At 36.0% G+C, this 21933-nt stretch overlaps 1 protein-coding gene across 1 annotated transcript; it reads left to right on the top strand.

Annotated features, from left to right (window-relative positions):
- The first annotated feature begins 6133 nt into the window (after positions 1-6133).
- LOC127870135 (uncharacterized) lies at positions 6134-21661 on the top strand. Its single transcript, XM_052412791.1, has 3 exons — positions 6134-7223; positions 7860-8114; positions 21648-21661. Exons 1-3 carry the CDS (start codon positions 6866-6868, stop codon positions 21659-21661), a joined length of 627 nt encoding a protein of 208 aa, XP_052268751.1. The 5' UTR covers positions 6134-6865.
- The last annotated feature ends 272 nt before the right edge of the window (positions 21662-21933 follow it).

Genomic DNA, 21933 nt, shown 5'->3' with positions numbered 1-21933 from the left:
CTTTGAACTTATGCTGTCCGCCAACATATAGAAAAGGTAGTGTCAGTAATAAATGTATTGCTTTAGATTCACATGTTTGTTTTTTTTAAGATATGTAAGATGCAAATGTGTCTAACTTATATTGTTTTCTGGTCTTTAAGCTATCTGATATATGTGACTACGTGCTATTTTGTTGGAGAAATGAAAGATTCAAATGTGTCTTATTTATATTTTATCCATGTATCGTGTGTATTCAGTGTCATGCGAAAATATATCTTATTTCTTAATTTCCACCTTCACACTTTATTAGCGCCGCCTTTAATTAGTTCATTAAATTAATTAATTTAATATAATGTGCAACGGTGAGGTGGATCAATGCTCGTTGTTAATTTAAATACACACCACTTCAGCAATAAATGAAATCAGTTATTTTGGCTGTAAATCCATTTTTTTCCGTACAGTAGCCATGTTCCTGTGTATTGAGCTGATAAGATCACCACAGCAAGTTGCTAATACACAGTGTAGACTTAAACGAAATTGGTTATTTTGACTGTAAATCCAATTTTTCCAGTACAGTAGCCATTATGACCATGTTCCTGTGTATTGAGCTGATACGATACCCACAGCAGGTTGCTTATACACAGTGTAGACTTCCCCTGTTTTATTATAGTATTTGTTATTTACCTGCTTGGAATAAATGACGTGTATTCATTCGGGTCTGATGGCGTTTTGTTAAAGGTCATTTAATGCAGCAAAGCTGGTTTTCTGACTTAATTTTTTAATCATTTCAATGTAAAAAAGAAATAATGAAACAATGAATGTGTAATTTAATTCTCAACTCTCGCTTAACTCAACGTTCAATGGGACGCGCATAGTTCTTTTTATAAATTATGTACAAATATAATATGCTGTACATTGTTGTTTATTTACTCAAGAAGTACCAGAAAGAAGCATTGTTATGTATAAAGCGCTTTACTTTTTCAAAATTCTACATTAAATAAAGAAATATCGTATTTTTTGGTTAAGTGTACGTGCTTGATATATATTCATAAAATAGCAGTTTTTTTTTAAACATTCGGTCTTTAACCTTTAATTTGATGCAAATGAAAAGAAGAACTGCCTTTTTTATTTTTATACTTAAATCAACATTTAACGAAGTCATTATTGACTAAATAAATATGTACATTTTTTCACTCCATTAAAATCGGCCCTTATAGTTTACTTTCATGTATATATAGAATAATTGAGTGCTTTTCGGTGATTCTATGCTGGCGCGATAGTGCTTTTCGGTTGCAAATAAAAATACTTTTGTGCGTGATCTTTACACTTAAATCAATATTTAACGAAGTGATTAATTACTTAATTAATACGTACATGTTTTCAATCCATTATAAACGGCACTTATGGCTTACTTTCATGAAAATATGAAGAAATTGAGTGCTTTTCGGTGATTCTGTGCTGTCGCGGGAGTGCTTTTCGGTCGTCACATGAAGTGCTTTTCGGTCGGTATATTGCCGATATTTATCCAATATGGGGCATTAATACATCATAATAAACACAAGGTAGTATAAATATGCATGAAATATAACCATTTTTATCTAATTTAGTCCATTAACACACAATAGAAACGCATTTTTGCATATATATTGCGAGAAATCGAGTGCTTTTCGGTCTTCACATGAAGTGCTTTTCGGTCGGTATATTGCCGATATTTATCCAATTTTGGGCATTAATACATCATAATAAACACAAGGTAGTATAAATATGCATGAAATATAACCATTTATAACTAATTTAGTCCGTTTACACACAATAGAAACGCAAGTTTTCATATATATAGCGAGAAATTGAGTGCTTTTCGGTCGTCACATGAAGTGCTTTTCGGGCGGTATATTGCCGATATTTATCCAATTTTGGGCATTAATACATCATAATAAACAAAAGGTAGTATAAGTATGCATAAAATATAACCATTTATAACTCATTTAATCCGTTACTCACACAATAGAAACGCAATTTTTCATTTATATACAAGAAATTGATTGCTTTTCGGTCTTGACATGAATTGCTATTCGGTCGGTATATTGCCGATATTAATCCAATTTTGGGCAAAATGTAGTATAGACATACATTCATATAACCATTAATAACTAATTAAACCCGTTAACACACGCTAGAAACGATATATTGCATATATAGAGAGAGAAATTGAGTGCCTTTCGGTGCTTTTCGGTGATTGTATGGACCGACTTAAATACCAATAGAGCGTGACACAAACACAGCACAATTGTTTATTTCGGCAAACATTTTGATATTATTTGCTTTTAAACATAGCTTTTAATGACTATTGATAGATGAATAATGTTATACTATTATTTGTAATTTCAAAACATGTTACTTGGTGATTTTATTCACGTTCTATAAATACATCAGTTATTCTTATTAACCTGATGCCTGTTGTCTGCTACTGTTACAATACGACGCTTAAAAATGTGGATTGCATAAAGTTAAAGGTCACATTCCGTGTGCACTATATTACTTGTAATAATGCATTATAAATATGTCAAGCATGTTCACTTTAACAAATACGATACTTCTTTATGTAATGTAGAATTTTGCAAAGGTAAAGCGCTATATATATGACAATGTTTTATTTTTTCTTGTTGATTAAAAACAAAAACAAAATATAACAATACATATCATATGTGTACATACTTTTTTAAACCAATATAATGAATCACGTGATGTTTTTATAATTTTGTTAAGCGTGCGTGATATTGAACGTAGATTTAAGCGAGTTATGCGATTTAAAAACTGATACCACTCAGCTTGATTTACAATTCATGTTCCAACGCGCCAATGTATTTAATTAAATGGTTTCATGAAATTGTGTTTAAAAGCATAACGATTGAAAGTCAGTAAGAAACACAGTTTTGCACATAAAATGATCGCCAACAGACCCGAATTAATACACTTCATAAATGCCAATCAGATAAAAAACAATTCCAATAATACAACAGGGGAAGTCTACACTGTGTATTAGCCACCTGCTGTGGTTATCCCTATTTATCAGCTCTATCTCAGGCACCTGGCTACTGTTATGAACAAATTGGATTTACTGAAAATAACTGATGTCATTTATTGCCAAATTGTTATGTACATATAAAATAAACAACGAGAGTGGACCCACATCATTGTTGCACATTAGTATAAACTTCACTGTAATCTAGGCGCCCCGTAATCTGTTCTTAAAATAGACATAGCCTTAATAAAGACGGCGCTAATTAAGTTGGATATTAAAGAAGCTACATTAAGCGCACTGAAAAAGATGAATTGGACACATTTGCATCTTTCATTTATTACAAAGCATGTGAATATGTACAATACTTTTATTACTGACACATTATTCTTAAAGTCGACGGACAACATAAGAGGGAACCACAATTAAATAAGATCCATTTTCGCAGGATAGTGGTTTTTTTAGAAAATATTCACATATTATTTTTAGCTTGCATTAGTTACAATAATAAGTTCGCGTGCCATTGAACGTTGAGTTAAGCGAACGGTGCGAATTAAAATCTGAAACTATTATGTCATCTGTACTAACAGCATTAACTCAATGGTGTCAAATCCTCTATAGTCAATTAAAGGGGCATTTTCATTTTTTGAAGTAGTTAAAAACCAACTTGTAGTGAGTGATATTTTGATGCAACCAATTGAAACTTTTGACTTTAAATGACGAAAAATCGGATATGGGTGCATTGTGTGTGCTATGTATAAAACATGACAGTCACTACAAAATCGTATATATAATATACTCTGTAAGAGACGTTACATATTATGACATTTCAAATTTAAACCACAAAATTGACAATTATCCAAAGATATATCATTCATTTTAGTGAAGGAATGATATATTATAATAACCATGAAAAGTATTTCCGTTTGACTATGCCTTTAACGAAATAATTTTTCATAATAATATATATAAAATAAACGAGAGTAATGATACCTTCCTTTCATGTATAGTGTACATGTAAGACAAACAGATTCTTTAAATTCATCGCTGTCATTACATCAGTCTATTAGCATCTCATTCGCAATGAAATAATTTGCATTTCACGTGTGCAGAAAATGATTCATATTTTGGTAATAGGAATTGTACTTCTCTTTAGCGTATCTTACAAAAGTATAAGCACGCATTGCAGAAAGCACTTTTTAGAACAAAAAAATCAACGAAAGACTGACTTGCCTTTCGCTAGTAGTAAAATCGTTTTAAACGTCTTATGTAAACAAGACCACAAGCTGAAATAACTGCACAAAAATATGAGATTGTAAACGTATATTGCATTTAACACCAGAGAGAGAGAGAGAGAGACTTGAACGCTCCAAGGCTGCGGGTAAAAACTTGTACGAATTGGTCCAAAATCAACGAATTAGTATGCATTCATAGTGCAATGTTCTCGTTTAAAGTAAAATTCACTAACACACTCAAATTCGTATATTCGAGCTCTCATCATGATTTTGATTTCAGTCTTCATGAAACGAGTCTTAATTTATACAGATTTTTTGTTATTGTACGAATGAGTAAGTGCTAATTATTAGATCTAGTTGATTAAGTGCACACTAATTTTGAAACATGAAATAATAATGTAAATAGCATTCATTTCTGTGAACTCAGGTTTATTCGCGAATATTAGTATGTTCAGTAGTCAGGCTAGAGACCGACCGGAATGAAAATAATGAGCTATGTAACAGAACTTGTTTTCATTGTACAGATAAGATCGAGGATGAAATACATGTACTCGTTCACTGTCCGTTGTATGTTGATGTTCAGGAGGGTTGACATAATTTATAACTGATATAGTCTTTAATTGTAAGCTATGTAAATATTGTCGTTGTTTTTAGGGTCTGTTAGTTATAAATCAAGCGTGGGTAACCATTGCTAATGAGTTAATTTCCGACCTGGTCATAATATACTTGATTTCTTAAACCATTTTATATTATGCGCGTTAGTGCATCTTATCGCAGTGTCATTGTTTTACGTAAATATATTTATATATCTATCAACGGTTACTAGATTTACCGAAAGCGCGGGTACAAATTAATGCTCGTGTAAACACGTTCATAAAAACATAAATTGCATCAAGATTATGACTTTGTTGAAATTATGATCTGTTTACGTCGTATTTGCTCAATCAGCATTTAGTAGTATAAGTCTTATAATCTAAGTAATTTACGTCATCAACAATGCCACCAAAACCGTTTATGCGATTCTAATTAAGAGCGCAGTATTTAGCAGATTTGAATAGAAACCAACACTCGTTAAGTCATGTAACGCGCTAAAGAAAGTATATAATGGCCATTGAAGAAACATGCCTAATTTGTGAAATTTCTGAAGTCGCGAATTCTTCAGAATTGTGAAAATGAGTCGCGAACTTGCAATATTTGCGAAAACACGTGAGTTTTCCAAATTGTGATTTTTTAAAGATTAAATGTAGTAAATAGTTAGTATTCAATAATTTCATTTTTTTTACACTTCATTTATTCGGAAATTTAAACATCGCATGCCATTAAACTGAAATAATGACCCTATGATTATATCTTCAATATACTTAGTATAAGAATAATTTTTGTGTGAACGCATCTCCTTGCAATTTCAATTGATTTTCTTTCAACTCATGGACATTATTCAGGGCGACATGCAGTTGTGCGTAATTGCGGAAAGTTATGTACTGTCTATTATGTAGAAAGTTATGGCCATTGGAATATCTGATTCTATTAACCCCAATTGTTCCTGAATCTGAATACCTAATTCCCCCATACAAAGGTTAATATTTATGTGTAAATTGTTATTCATGATAACAATTCACTGTCTCAGTAAAACGGCTATTACCGTCAAACACAGTATTTATATAGTATTCCGTATCTGAAAAAGTGTTCATTTCATAAAGCATGTATGTTTCCTTGGTTAAGAAAAAAAAATATTCATATGTTGAATAAGGTTGAGCATTTTGATCGAGGCAATGTAAATACAAACACGCTTGTATGTGTTAGTGTTATTCTATTATATCATTAAAACACCCTTGTAAATGTTTGGTCATATCTTCTGACCACATCTAGAATATCAGAACCATACTACGGAATTTCAATAACATCTTTTGCAAAAATTGATTGTGTATATTTGTAAGTATTATACTGAATAATACAAATAAATCCGTATCAACTCGCTTTCAACTGTGTTTCTGTTTTTGAAGTTTTTAATATGCATTGTTTATTCGTACACAGTACGGTGTGCCAAACCTGTAATAGTGAGAATTGAGCCATGAATACATTGTATCCTAAATGAATACACAAGATCCTTATCAGTGAATTCATTATATGATTTTCTCCAGAAATGAGATACACAGTAAATTCGCTGCTGCCTAATACACAACTCATAGTGAAACATTTGTAATTGAAAAATAAATGACCGCACACTATAGAATCGTCATTATAATTATCATGTTTCTTGATATTACTTGTTTTATCACAATCGTATATAAAGTAGGGCGAGATTATTAATAGCACTATCCGGATTCCGTACTTTAATAATACTTGTTAGGATTTTCAACTAAATTTTCTGAGTCCCCTAAACCTAAATTTTCATAAAGGACCACACTCGTGTCACTTATATGCAACGTTATGAATGCCCTTCGTAACGGTCATTTGGTCACGCTTGGTCAATATTTGTGCCCGCCTGAGCCCCTCCCCTGTGATGACCCCACCAATTTAAGGTAAAACCTAAGAAACTGGTCGTATGCATGCGCGATAAGAATTTTCATCCTTCTTTGTCCCCATCTCACCTGAATCTTATTTTTCTCAATTTCTCTTGTATGAACGGAACATGAATATATTGTTTTTTCTTCACATCAAATCCCGTTCATTGTACATTAAACCATATTTACAGGTTGTTGTTTTCGTCGTCGGTGCAAATGACATCGGCACAAAGACCCCGGTTCGAGTTTTTGAGGACATCGTGGCACTCTGTGAAGGGGTACACAACGCTACACCAAGCGCGACTATCCTTATATCCGAACTACTCCCAAGGGCACGGAACCGCTTCAATGGCAACGGTTATCGACAAGACTTCCTAGAACACTGGAACTACGATGCTGGCGTTGTCAACAAGCTGCTACGCGAGTTTGCCAGCAAGGTGCCGTGGGTTCGTGTCATTGAACATCCGGAATTCCACACCATGTTCGGTAAACAAACTTACGTTTTACTGTATCTTCTTATACTATGTGAACCCGTAATATCGATCCACACGTTTAACTATCGATAATGCTTTTGGATATTTGAGTTTGATAGTACTATTCTTTCGCCCGCAAGTAACTTCAATTTTCCCTGAATATGTAATATGAAAAGACGCTACAATTGGCTAATGTTTTACGCTCTCTTAAAGTTTGTTAACTATTGGCCTACTTACATCAAGCTTCCGTGCGGCAGAGTTTGAGAGGTCGCATATAGAACGGGAGGTTATGGGTTCGAAGACCGCCAATATCAGGATGTTTTGACATTCAAAAACTATTTTGCTAACACACATTGGAAAAATATAGATGTTGACATTGGTGATCAATCTTGTGGCACTGTTATTATATATTATGTATTCAACATAACTATGGTGGTATCATGGAATATCGACCTCGACTTAAATGTCCATCATCTTTAATTATGGCGAACAACGCAAATTCGTAACACATGGGTGTTTCGTAAACAATGCGAAATTTTAAATTTTGAAGAAAAACTTAACTGCTATTCTTATTATTGTTTATCTATACATTTCTCTAAAAACAATAGTTGTTCATTTTTTTAACAATCTTAGCTTGGTCTCATTGCAGGAGCCAATGTCTATCTCCTCAGCAGAGATGGTCTGCATCTGACCATAGATGGTACGAACACGGTTGCAAGCAACATAGAAACAGCCGTCACGTCTCTAACGAAACCAACTAGACCGACTTACCCAGGGCCTGATACTCAGTCCAGCCGTCCCGCGCCTACACATACAACACCGACATACGAATATGGACCCCGGCGTTACAGTGATGTTCTATCAGGTCAGGGCGTAACGTCACATGGTGGTGGTGGTGGTGGTAGTAGGGGTGTTGGTGGTAGTGGTGGTGGTTGTTGTGGTGTTGGCGGTGGTGGTAGTGGTAGTGGTGGTGGTGGCGGTGGTGGTGGTAGGGGTGGTGGTGGTGGTGGTGGCGTTGGTGGTGGTGGTGGTGGTGTTGGTAGTAGGGATGGTGGTAGTAGGGGTGGTGGTGGTGGTGGTGGTAGTAGGGGTGGTGGTGTTGGTAGTAGGGTTGGTGGTAGTAGGGGTGGTATTGGTGGTGGTGGTGGTGGTGGTGGTGGTGGTGGTGTTGGTAGTAGGGATGGTGGTGGTAGGGGTGGTGGTGGTGGTAGAAGGGGTGGTGGTAGTGGTGGTGGTGGCGGTGGTGGTGGTAGTAGGGGTGGTGGTGGTGGTAGTGGTGGTGGTGGTAGTGGTGGTGGTGGCGGTGGTGGTGGTAGAGGTGGCGGTGGTGTTGATGGTGGTGGTGTTGGTAATAGGAGTGGTGGTAGTAGGGGTGGTATTGGTGGTGGTGGTGGTGGTAGTAGGGATGGTGGTGGTAGTACGGGTGGTGGTAGTGTTGGTGGTAGTGGTAGTGGCGGTGGTGGTGGTAGGGGTGGTGGTGTTGGTAGTAGGGATGGTGGTAGTAGGGGTGGTATTGATGGTGGTGGTGGTGGTAGTGTTGGTAGTAGGGATGGTGGTGGTAGAAGGGGTGGTGGTAGTGGTGGTGGTGGCGGTGGTGGTGGTAGTAGGGGTGGTGGTGGTGGTAGTGGTGGTGGTGGCGGTGGTGGTGGTAGTGGTGGTGGTGGCGGTGGTGGTGGTAGAGGTGGCGGTGGTGTTGATGGTGGTGGTGTTGGTAATAGGAGTGGTGGTAGTAGGGGTGGTATTGGTGGTGGTGGTGGTGGTGGTAGTAGGGATGGTGGTGGTAGTACGGGTGGTGGTAGTGTTGGTGGTAGTGGTAGTGGCGGTGGTGGTGGTAGGGGTGGTGGTGTTGGTAGTAGGGATGGTGGTAGTAGGGGTGGTATTGATGGTGGTGGTGGTGGTAGTGTTGGTAGTAGGGATGGTGGTGGTAGAAGGGGTGGTGGTAGTGGTGGTGGTGGCGGTGGTGGTGGTAGTAGGGGTGGTGGTGGTGGTAGTGGTGGTGGTGGCGGTGGTGGTGGTAGGGGTGGCGGTGGTGTTGATGGTGGTGGTATTGGTAATAGGGGTGGTGGTAGTAGGGGTGGTGTTGATGGTGGTAGGGGTGGTGATGGTGGTGGTGTTGGTAATAGGGCTGGTGGTAGCAGGGGTGGTATTGGTGGTGGTGTTGGTGGTGGTAGGGGTGGTGGTGGCGGTGGTGGTAGTGTTGGTGGTGGTGGTAGTACGGGTGGTGGTGGCGGTGGTGGTAGTGTTGGTGGTGGTGGTAGTACGGGTGGTGGTAGTGGTAGTGGTGGTTGTGGCGGTGGTGGTAGGGGTGGCGGTGGTGTTGTTGTTGGTGGTGGTGGTGGTGGTAGTACGGGTGGTGGTAGAAGGGGTGGTGGTAGAAGGGGTGGTTGTGGTAGTGTTGGGGGTGATGGTAGGGGTGGTGGTGGTGGTGGTGGTAGTAGGGGTGGTTGTGGTAGTGTTGGGGGTGGTGGTAGTAAGGGTGGTTGGGGTGGTGGTGGTGGTGGCGGTGATGGTGGTAGGGCTGGTGGTGGTGGTGGTAGGGGTGGTGGTGGTGGTGGTGGCGGTGATGGTGGTAGTGGTGGCGGTGATGTTGTTGTTGGTGGTGGTGGTGGTAGTACGGGTGGTGGTAGAAGGGGTGGTGGTAGAAGGGGTGGTGGTGGTGGTGGTGGTGGTAGTAGTAGGGGTGTTGATGGTGGTGGTGGTGGTAGTACGGGTGGTAGTAGATGGGGTTGTGGTAGAAGGGGTGGTGGTGGTGGTGGTGGTGATGGTGGTGGTGAGACGCGACACGAGCAGCACGCTTCTCCATATACTCATCTCGAACTTGATGAGATAGTCCGATGGATTGAAGATGCTACCAAAGTTCCGCACGGTAGAAAAAGACAGTCCGGTGGGGGCGGTACTGCAGTAGTACATTCAAACCAGAAGGAACCATTGTCTGCACAGATTGTTGACGACATAATGGGTGCTTGTGAGGCTGGGCAAGGTAAGGTATCAACTGACATGCCTTTCAACATAAGTGGTGGGGATATATATGTGGTAGCTTTAGACTCATTAGCAATGAAAAAAGACGTTCGCGTGGACAAATATATGTGGGTAAATAACGGTCGCAGACGCTTTCCAAAGAAAAAACCAACGATGTTTAAGTCATTTTTCAAAATTAAATTAGTCGAAAACCAACATTCACAATCTTTTCAAAAGCATATATACGAACGCTTAGAAAATGGAAAATTTGCAATTATACATTACCTTGGAGACCCCACCATATATACACCACTAGCACATGGGAATTCTAAGAGTAAGGAAACGGTGTTTATAAGAACAAATCCTTCTGTTATTGAACATATCAAGTCACGTGCTGATGATGAAACCGTTAGTGCTAATTTTATAGACAAAGAATTGAAATGCAAAGCTGAGAAAGGTACAGATTTTGGTGTAAAAACAGCAAGAAACGTTCGCCAGGTAAAAAATCATTTATACAAAAGTAGAAGTGAAAAACGTTATAGCAACGACGAAATATATAATCTCTGTGAAATTTCAATAGATTTAGAAAATTTTAACAAACAAATTGACGTCTTTCCATCCCTGGTGTGCATATCGGGGTTGGAAGAAATACTGACAGAATTCAATGAATTACTAATGTTCGACTCCGATACACCCCTAAAAATGTTTTATGACACAACTTATAAAATGGGGCACTTGTTTGTTAGTGTTCTGTCATATCAACATATTTTGTTTGAAGGCAATAAAATAGTGCCCGTAGCATTCATGATGCACGAACGGCGAGACGCAAAATTCCATGAAAGGTTTTTCAGTGTTTTAAAGGAACATATTCCAAATTTAAAAAGAACACATTTTCCGCTAATTTGTGATCGCGAGGCCGGAATAAAATTAGCAATTCAGAATTCGCTACCCAACATACAAATTATTCACTGCTGGAATCACATACGAACAGACGTAACTACTTGGCTTAAGAAAACTAATGCAAAAAGTGATGATTTCTCCGTGTACACTAAACATGTGCAAGACTTAATGAAATGTGCAACTGAAGACGATTACACTGACCATAAATCTAAAATAGAACAAGAGTGGAGCCAGGAATTTAAGAACTATTTTGACAGACATTTGCATCAAACCATTTTGAATAATTCTGGTCGTTGGGTGTTAGAAAAATTAGGCATATACAATCCCTACTCAGGAATAACCAGTAACCCCGCCGAATCAATTAATAATATGATAAAAGCAATACAACACAGGAAAGAGCTACCGGTAGATTTAATATGTTTAAACTTACTAATGTGTCAAAAATCAGTTTATGCAGACATACAATGTGGTCGAGCAGGATTTGGTAATTTTAAATTAAGAAAAGACTGTGAATACGCCAGATTAGACAGAAGTGAAATTAATGTACCCCACATATCCGGTACACCGGATGATATTTTAAGACAAGCGAAAGAAGCACTAGAGCATTTCCAAAAATCAGGTGAAATTACTGATAAACCGATTGAAACCAATTTAATAACAAGAGAAAATGTCATCGACGGAGAAAAAAATAATTTGGAAATATTTAAAGATAAAAACATTACTTGTATTGACGATAAGGAATTAGGGGAAAGGAAGGGTATTGAAAAGAATATGTCCCAAAAAGCTTTGGCGGAATTTATTATAAATAATGATAAAATAAAATTAATCCCATCCATGAAAACCTTTATTGTTGAGGGAATACATGGCTCCAAACGTTTGGTGACAATCATGCCAAAAGAAACATGTAGTTGTCCGTCAACTGGACTTTGTTATCACCTACTAGCGGTTAAAATGACTCTGAATATTGATGGAATCTGTGATAAACGCACGGTTAAAAATCTCACGCTTCTTCGAAAAAATAGCAAACCGCGTGTTGCCAAAAAAACGGGACAAAAGAAACCGAAAAAAGCCGACTTCGAAATTAACCCAGCACCCGATTCAATACTCATGACACCAACTGGAAAATCATGCGACACATCGCTGAAACAAAAGCTCGCCAATTTAATAGCATCAACCCCAAAAACACCAACGTCTAAAAAAAGAAGCCGGAACACCAACAATTCATTCACTTCTTGTAAACAAATAAAGTTTGACAACAATTTAAGTTCAATTGCAGAAGACGTTCTCGAAGAAGAAAACCATTTAAATATAAGCAGCGATGATTCATTTACCAGTGAACAGACGTGTTTTAATCAAATGATCATTGATGACGCGGAAGACGATAATGTAGAAATTGCAAATATATCTACAATAGATTTAGAGCTAGTTAAAAATCCATCCGGGTGGCTGAACGACCCAATAATAAACAAATGTCAGCAAATGCTAAAAGAACAATTCGCGCTTGACAGTGGGATGCAGAACACACTTCTTGCTCCGTACTTTAATCATGATTTAGGTACCTGGGATATAAATAAACGTTTAACGAAACAAAATCCCCCGTCCGCCCAAATACATTACAACGCCAGTAATCACTGGGTATTATCATACCAATCACAGAAAGATCGACATGTTATTGTGGTGGACAGTTTAAAATCTCCAAGAACTCTAAACAGTAGTATTTCAATTCAAATCGCTCAAATCTATGAAAATGGAGAGCGCAGTGTACAAGTACAAATACCCGACGTACAACGTCAACCTAATTACACAGATTGTGGTGTTTTTGCTATTGCCAATCTTACTGAGGTGTTACACAACAATTATGATGTAGATTTTTCAATTATCAGATATGATATACCAAGAATGAGAGCACATTTATTAGAATGTATTACTAAACAACAGTTTACAACATTTCCAAAAATAGAAAAAATGCCAAAAATGCCGTGTAAAGTAGCAAAAAGTTGTTCTATTAAGATTTTTTGCGCTTGTAAGTTGCCTGATATAGTTGGCGATATGGTGGAATGTGACAATAAAAGATGCAAAATGAATAGATGGTTTCACAAAAGATGTGTTGGGTACACAATGACAAACCAAGATGAAAAATGGTTGTGTCCATACTGCACATGGTAATTTGAGATGAACAAGCACTGAGATAAAGGTATGTGATTATGGTACAACAATTATATCTTAATGTTTATAAATATGATATCTATTTAGATATAATGTAATGATATCCTCCAGTACAGTTACTTTTATGGTGTCATTTCCATTATAACAAATTAATCTATCTCGTCCAATAAAATGCAATTTATGCCTTCGACATCCAGCCCCGGAAAAAGGGGGGGGGGGATAACTTCCTATATACGGGTATATAGGGATGTGCCGAAAATACGGGGTGAGTTTTTCGACTAAAATTACTGATATGGGTATGGTTTTGAGAATCTAAGTATAGATATGTGTATTGAAATCCGAACTTTGCTTGTATTTAAATGCATATATATTTGAAAGTATTTTAAGTATCAAAATGGGTTTGATAAATTTCATACTGGATTTACAAATAGACAGATAATTCAATAAGTATACTGGACAAATCGTCATTGATTGCATTGGACTCCGAATATACAACGAAAAAAAGTCTAAAGGTATATTTACAATGATATGCACAACCATTTTTGTACTTCAGTCACTTTTTCGCAATTTAATTTAAACCACACCATTATTGATAACGTTTGTTTCGAACGCTAACCATTCTGACCATTTTTTTACAAACCCGCGATCACGTAGAAGCGAGTTATTTTATGCCTATGGAAGTTTTCTAGTATGCATGACAAACACAAGATCCAAAATGCGTTTTGGGCTCGTTCGAATTTTTAACAAATATTTTACTGTTAACTAAAATGCCACGTCCGACTTGTCATTAAAATCCAGAGAGTCAAACGAAATGCACATCCACATTATGCTCTCTTTCAATTTATCTTACATTTTTTTAACCACATACACATGTCTGCTCTTTTTTTAATCTTATCGAAGTTTACAATAATGCATGACAAACAAACAATCCTAAATACGTTTTGCATTTGATGATGCTTTGAATAAATAATTAACTGTTAAAAACAAACCACGTTCATATGTCGTCGCTAATTCTATCGAAAATGCGTTTAAACTATGTGTCGTATTCTGAGAAAACTGGGCATAATGCATGTGCGTACAGTGTCGTCCCAGATTAGCCTGTGCAGTTCGCACAGGCTTATGAGGGACGACACTTTCCGCCTTAATGGTATCTTTGCTAAGAAGAGACTTCATTTAAACGAAAAATGTCATAACAGCGAAGAGTGTCGACCCTGTTTAGCCTGTGTGGACTGTATGTTAAATATTTTGAGGTTAAACTAGTTTTTTTCGTCACTGAAATGACCACACACGATATACGTCACAAATCTCCTAATTTAAATGTAAAGCTACAAGGCAATGCAAAATTAATAAAACATTATCTTATGAAAATGAATGAAGATGTTTCGATTAAAGATTTATAAATTTACGGAAAAAGATTTTATGTTAGTCAATTGTGTTTTGCTATGAGCAGGGATGTGCGAATAACTGTAAACTTTTGCTGAGCAAGTCATTCATGCTATAATACAGAATTGCAGTTTACCTACATATTTTTCAAAAGGTCAGATAGCTTAATTGGTAGAGCAACCCAGGCCGGTATCATTAGATGGCTCATGGGTGGGTTCGGGTTCGAATCCCGATCTGAACTTCGTAGGTAAACTTGTGGTTGCAAGGCTGGAAACGGATAGTGTGACAATTTGTTTTCGGCGGGGTTTTGGGCTAACCGTTCAGTTCATCAGTTCGTCTAGTCACATGAAACCGTTTAATATGGCCTGTTTGTTGTTTAATTGCTGATTAACATATTTGACACAAATCGTGCAGTCCCGCTTTAACTCCTTATTTATGTTGGCTATATTGCACTTTACCGGTACGCTGCCATCATGGATTCCGAAATTTGCGCAACTTAACACTAATTATAAGGGCTTGGGTTATAGTGCGTACCGGTAAAGTGCAATTGCCCCGGACTGTTTAGTTGCTCTTATCCGCAGATGGTATTCGAACCATATATACTTCAGATGAGTGCAGACATAAGGTGATTTTATCTATTTTACAAACAGCAGCTTTTGTGCGATTTTAAAACAAAAAAGTTACTTAGTTACAAGGACTGTTATGTTGCTCTTATCTGCAGTTGGTTTTCGATCCATAAATGTTTCTTCCCGATTTGTGCAAAATAAGGGTTTATATGAACTACACGGTCGGCAAATTATCACCATTTTACAAACGGAAGCTTTTGTGGGCTTTTCAAACATTGCCTCGTGTGACCTTTTAAACTGCAAATATATCGTTCTAAATCATAAAACAATTTCAATGAAATGTACATGTAATTCTTTGGAAACGTTTTTCTAAGCAAGTTAATCATGCTATTCAACAGCATTGCAGTTTACCCATATATTTTTCAAAAGGTCAGAATAGCTTAATTGGTAGAGCAACCCAGGCCGGAATCATATCTTATTTAGATGGCTAATGGGTGGTTTCGGGTTCGAATCCCGATCTGACCTTCGTAGGTAAATTGTGGTTGCAAGGATGGCAACGAATAGGATGACAATCTGTTTTGGGCGGGGTTTTTGGGCTAACAGTTCAGTTCATTAGGTCACATGAAACCCTTTAATATGGCCCGTTTGTTGTTGAATTGCTGATTAAAGTAATAATTGAAAGTTCATTTCCTTACTTTTTAATAAAAGTCTTTACGAACTCCAGGTTCTTCTGCTAGAAGTGCCTTTAATGATTTAATTCAAATATTTTCTGTATATAAGTTGTGAGTTAGTTTCTTCACGGTGCGTATATTGTATATTGTCATCTAGATTTGCGTGTGTAAAAAAAACCGTTAAAACAGGCCGACTTTGTCCGCGATTTACAGGCCGACTACGACCCTGCCATACAATATTTTGATATGGTTAGAATCTGTAGAGGATCTTCTTTACAACGGTACCATTACAATTAATATCGGACGAATAATAATGCATTTATAACCATTTATATCGGTTCCTGGTTTTCTTTACGGCATTAGCGTGTGTAAAAAAAAACGTTAAAACAGGCCGACTTTGTCCGCGATTTACAGGCCGACTACGACCCTGCCATAAAATATTTTGATATGGTTAGAATCTGTAGAGGATCTTTTTTACAACGGTACCATTATAATTAATATCGGACGAATAATAATGCATTTATAACCATTTATATCGGTTCCGGGTTTTCTTTACGGCATTTGCGTGTGTAAAAAAACCGTTAAAACAGGCCGACTTTGTCCGCGATTTACAGGCCGACTACGACCCTGCCATAAAATATTTTGATATGGTTAGAATCTGTAGAGGATCTTCTTTACAACGGTACCATTATAATTAATATCGGACGAATAATAATGAAGTTATAACCATTTATATCGGTTCCGGGTTTTCTTCTCGGCATTTGCGTGTGTAAAAAAAAACGTTAAAACAGGCCGACTTTGTCCGCGATTTACAGGCCGACTACGACCCTGCCATACAATATTTTGATATGGTTAGAATCTGTAGAGGATCTTCTTTACAACGGTACCATTATAATTAATATCGGACGAATAATAATGCATTTATAACCATTTATATCGGTTCCGGGTTTTCTTCTCGGCATTTGCGTGTGTAAAAAAAACCGTTAAAACAGGCCGACTTTGTCCGCGATTTACAGGCCGACTACGACCCTGCCATACAATATTTTGATATGGTTAGAATCTGTAGAGGATCTTCTTTACAACGGTACCATTATAATTAATATCGGACGAATAATAATGAAGTCATAACCATTTATATCGGTTCCGGGTTTTCTTCTCGGCATTTGCGTGTGTAAAAAAAAACGTTAAAACAGGCCGACTTTGTCCGCGATTTACAGGCCGACTACGACCCTGCCATAAAATATTTTGATATGGTTAGAATTTGTAGAGGATCTTCTTTACAACGGTACCATTATAATTAATATCGGACGAATAATAATGAAGTTATAACCATTTATATCGGTTCCGGGTTTTCTTTTCGGCATTTGCGTGTGTAAAAAAAAACGTTAAAACAGGCCGACTTTGTCCGCGATTTACAGGCCGACTACGACCCTGCCATAAAATATTTTGATATGGTTAGAATCTGTAGAGGATCTTCTTTACAACGGTACCATTATAATTAATATCGGACGAATAATAATGAAGTTATAACCATTTATATCGGATCCGGGTTTTCTTTTCGGCATTTGCGTGTGTAAAAAAAAACGTTAAAACAGGCCGACTTTGTCCGCGATTTACAGGCCGACTACGACCCTGCCATAAAATATTTTGATATGGTTAGAATCTGTAGAGGATCTTCTTTACAACGGTACCATTATAATTAATATCGGACGAATAATAATGAAGTTATAACCATTTATATCGGATCCGGGTTTTCTTTTCGGCATTTGCGTGTGTAAAAAAAAACGTTAAAACAGGCCGACTTTGTCCGCGATTTACAGGCCGACTACGACCCTGCCATAAAATATTTTGATATGGTTAGAATCTGTAGAGGATCTTCTTTACAACGGTACCATTATAATTAATATCGGACGAATAATAATGAAGTTATAACCATTTATATCGGATCCGGGTTTTACCATAAAGATTTCCGGATAGTTCCGGGTTTTATACCTCCCCGTACCCCTCCCAAAGATATTGATTGGTCGCTTAAAGGTTACTCAACACGAATAGTTAAACGAAACCCCTGACCATTCTCCTAGCAGATTTGTCGTTCGTCCCCTAATTCACCGCTGTGAAAGAGAGTGACCCCTGGCATTACGTTCTACACTAAAGCTTATATTTTTTAGTAACAAACCACATGATAATAAGTTTCACTATAGACAAATATATTCACATATTAAATACTACATATTCAAGTAATATACGAAAATTAAGCTGGCACACAATAGTAAACAAACTGACATGCTAAGTACAAGAGATAGAGATTATCATGCATTTTTAAAAGTAAACCATGCGTGTTTAAGTCAAAGAAAGTAAGATATAGAAGGAAAATATAATTACTAATTTAAGTAATAAAATTTAAAAGATTATTCAATCATGTATATTTCACACATAAAACATTATAATGAAAGTATATTTTACTTAATAATGATATAAGTTACATATTAAATAATTTCCTTAGATGGAAAAATAGCAGGATAAAAACTTATTAAATTGGGACCGGGAGGGTGTAGGACATTATGCGCAAATGTCTTAATGAGCTCCCTCTTCATAGTTCCACTTTTGGAACGTTGTGCGCTCTGTTTGGTACATTGTGCGAAATACAAGGGAATGTGTGAAGCGGTGGTTTGGGGTGTTAAATACATGTATATTTTAATAAGCAGCGTTATCTGTGGTTAATTAACCTAAGCGGACACATGCCACACTACACCCAATACCCAAACTGTGATATATACTGGTATGATTTATCAAGCAAATTCAATATTGATTTTAAAATATTTTTTATTCATACTAAGAAAACGTAATTATATCGTTGAAAACAATGGAGGAATATTACTGTATTATAATAAAATGTCAATATATTTCTAGAACAAATAAAAATTTTATTAGTTCAGCATTGTATAATTTAATTTCTAGAACAAATAAAACTGAATTTGATCAGCCAGCAAGTATATAATTCTATTACAGTTACAAATGTGGCCCAATAGAACGTAGTTTACTCACTTTAATCATTCATTTACTTTTGTTTGGCAAAGGTGACAGAACTTTTTTAATATGTTATTAGGAGATCAAGCTATACAACATACCTTCAGCTGTGAAATACTGTTCCTTGAAGCCTTCAGTCCAGATATGATGCCTTTCACTTCCTCGTTGACTATCAACAGCAAAGTCATCGCACTCAAGCGAACAGACCACTCCATATTTACCAATTATAATAGCAATGCTTATAAGTTATTTTATAACAGCACGAACTGAAACTGTAATTAAGATACTAGTATGTTGGATTTATAATGTGTTGTGACGATTATGTATTATATCATATCAGTTGACGAGTGATGTAACGCGCACCTGCAAAGTTTATACTCCGCCCACAGGTTGGCAAAAATAGATGGGATTCGTATAAGCTCCGCCCATATAAAGACGGTGAACATAATCCTCGATCTTAATGATAATCATGCACTATATCAAATATAATTATAAATTATGTCTGAATAAAACATAAGCTTGCAAGTAAATGCATTTTAGTAACGAATATACTGTAGTAATTATTTGTTATTATTACTTTAAACGAACTCGGGAGTAGAATTCAATCTAACGGCTCGGTATATGTGGTAACCACAAAGATCTCCTAACTTAATTAGCACATCATTTGAGATAAAAAAAAATCTCAGAAATGCATATTCTTTCAGAATTAATTTAATCTAATAAAAAATCACTATTAATGTTGACAACAAACAACATATATATATCGAATTTATTTACGCAACAAATAGTTCTGATTTGAACATTAATATGTCTTTAAAAACTTACAATGTAACACATTAAATAAATTCTCTCGCTAAAAGCTATTGTTTTTATTTGAAAATATAAGTTTTGCAACGGACAAGCTATAGAAAACGAGTACCACTTTCTTCTTGTTTGCCCCCTATATTGAGAAATTAGAAAGGAACATTTAAAACCATAGATGACGTTAAATACATTTGACATTCTAATGCAGTCGGTAAATACAAAAAAAGACATTATAAACCTTGCTTATATATTTTAACTGCTAATGTAATGCGTATTAATATGGACAATCAGTTATAATTAATAACAAGATTATAGCCATGTTAAATGATATTTGTCATTGAATATGTTTGTATAATTTAATAAAATCTACAATTTCCACGAGTTACAGTTGAAGATATAATTGTATTGATTACTGCTGTTATACTGTTGTTGTTTTTAACATAATTAATTCTCTTATTGAATCAATTTATTGATATAATTATACACACTGCGTAACTTTCTGTTTTGTTGCAAAAAAGCATTGTGTTATCATATATGCAAATAAAGGTTGTTGTTGGTATTTAATTGTTCACACCAATTGTGAGACTGTTTGTTTCATCATGTTTAACCCGGTGTTAAATTGCACATTACAATTCGTTCATCTCAAACCGATTATCATGTTATGATCGTTTATTGTCCAGACAGCTACAAAGTAAACATGGTGTCATAAAATTAGGGACCTATACTTGGGGCGCCTGCATAAACCACATGTGGCAGATGATTATATGGCCATTAAACACAATTTATGATAACCCCTATGTCATCTCTTGGCATATTGAGCAGTCATTTAAGCCAAACTTTAAAGCCAAAATAGAAAACAGTTGTTTAAATAATATACGTCACATATTTAAAAAAAGAACATATTAGTCCGAAATGGATAAGCAGGATTAAGTGTATATATATTAGCCAGTTTTATTATAATATACAATGTCTAAGAATTATTAATAAAAAATGTTGTTGAATTTAACTGCTACACAAGTAATGTATTTAACGATTAGTGGCAAATATATAATCGGCTATTACGTGTAACCATTGTACGTTACAGCAGTGCACAAAACATCATCATGAAAACAAGCAATCCAAAATACTTGCGTAAAACATATTAAATATATAGTTTTATTAATCATAAAATGCTTGATTGTTACAAATATCAATCGATCCTTGTCTCTAGTAAAGAGATTTGAACATACACGCAAAGACAGTTAAATTTGCACGATAAATAAATAAATAAATAAATAAATAAATAAATAAATAAACAAATAAATAAATAAATAAATAAATAAATAAATAAATAAATAAATAAATAAATAAATAAATAAATGAATGAATGAATGAATGAATGAATGAATGAATGAATGAATGAATGAATGAATGAATGAATGAATGAATGAATGAATGAATGAATGAATGAATTAATTAATGAATTAATGAATTCATGAATTAATGAATGAATTAATTAATGAATGAATTAATTAATTAAGAACTAATTAAGGAGGGAGGGAGGGAGGGAGGGAGGGAGGGAGGGAGGGAGGGAGGGAGGGAGGGAGGGAGGGAGGGAGGGAGGGAGGGAGGGAGTGAGTGAGTGAGTGAGTGAGTGAGTGAGTGAGTGAGTGAGTGAGTGAGTGAGTGAGTGAGTGAGTGAGTGAGTGAGTGACTGACTGAGTGACTGAGTGACTGAGTGACTGAATGAGTGAGTGAAGAAAATTAACAACATTTAACAATTGTTATGTATTCCGCTTTTGAGGGCTTTATTTTATAATTGATTGCATGAACCTCAAGCTTACACTTTCGATCGCTGATGAACAATAACAACATCCACACCACTTATAATTATGATCAAATAAATAAATGTGTTATTATTGTTTAACTATCATTTATATAAGAAAAAAAACGGCTTATTTATGTGTTTTGTGGGATTTTCAGTATCAGAGACGTAGATAGATATATAACGTGTTATCTACGTCTCTGTCAGTATATATATATATGTAGTCTTCCGATCACGTTTACTCTGATGTTTATAACTTATTTGTATTTTTATAAAGAAGAAAATAAATTTATGAATAAAAAAAATATTGATACTAAAAATGATATATATTTGCGCTATTATTTAAGAGATTTGATGTTTATTGCGGATTATTTTATCGTTTTATTGACTAAATAAAAGTCCTTTATACATGTTTTACGTTAATTACTGTAACCATGGCAGTGT

Source organism: Dreissena polymorpha, chromosome 2 (genome assembly GCF_020536995.1).
Source record: "Dreissena polymorpha isolate Duluth1 chromosome 2, UMN_Dpol_1.0, whole genome shotgun sequence".
Lineage (NCBI taxonomy): Eukaryota > Metazoa > Mollusca > Bivalvia > Myida > Dreissenidae > Dreissena > Dreissena polymorpha.
The sequence above is the reverse complement of the archived record's forward strand: the minus strand, read 5'-3'. Positions and strand labels throughout refer to the sequence as shown.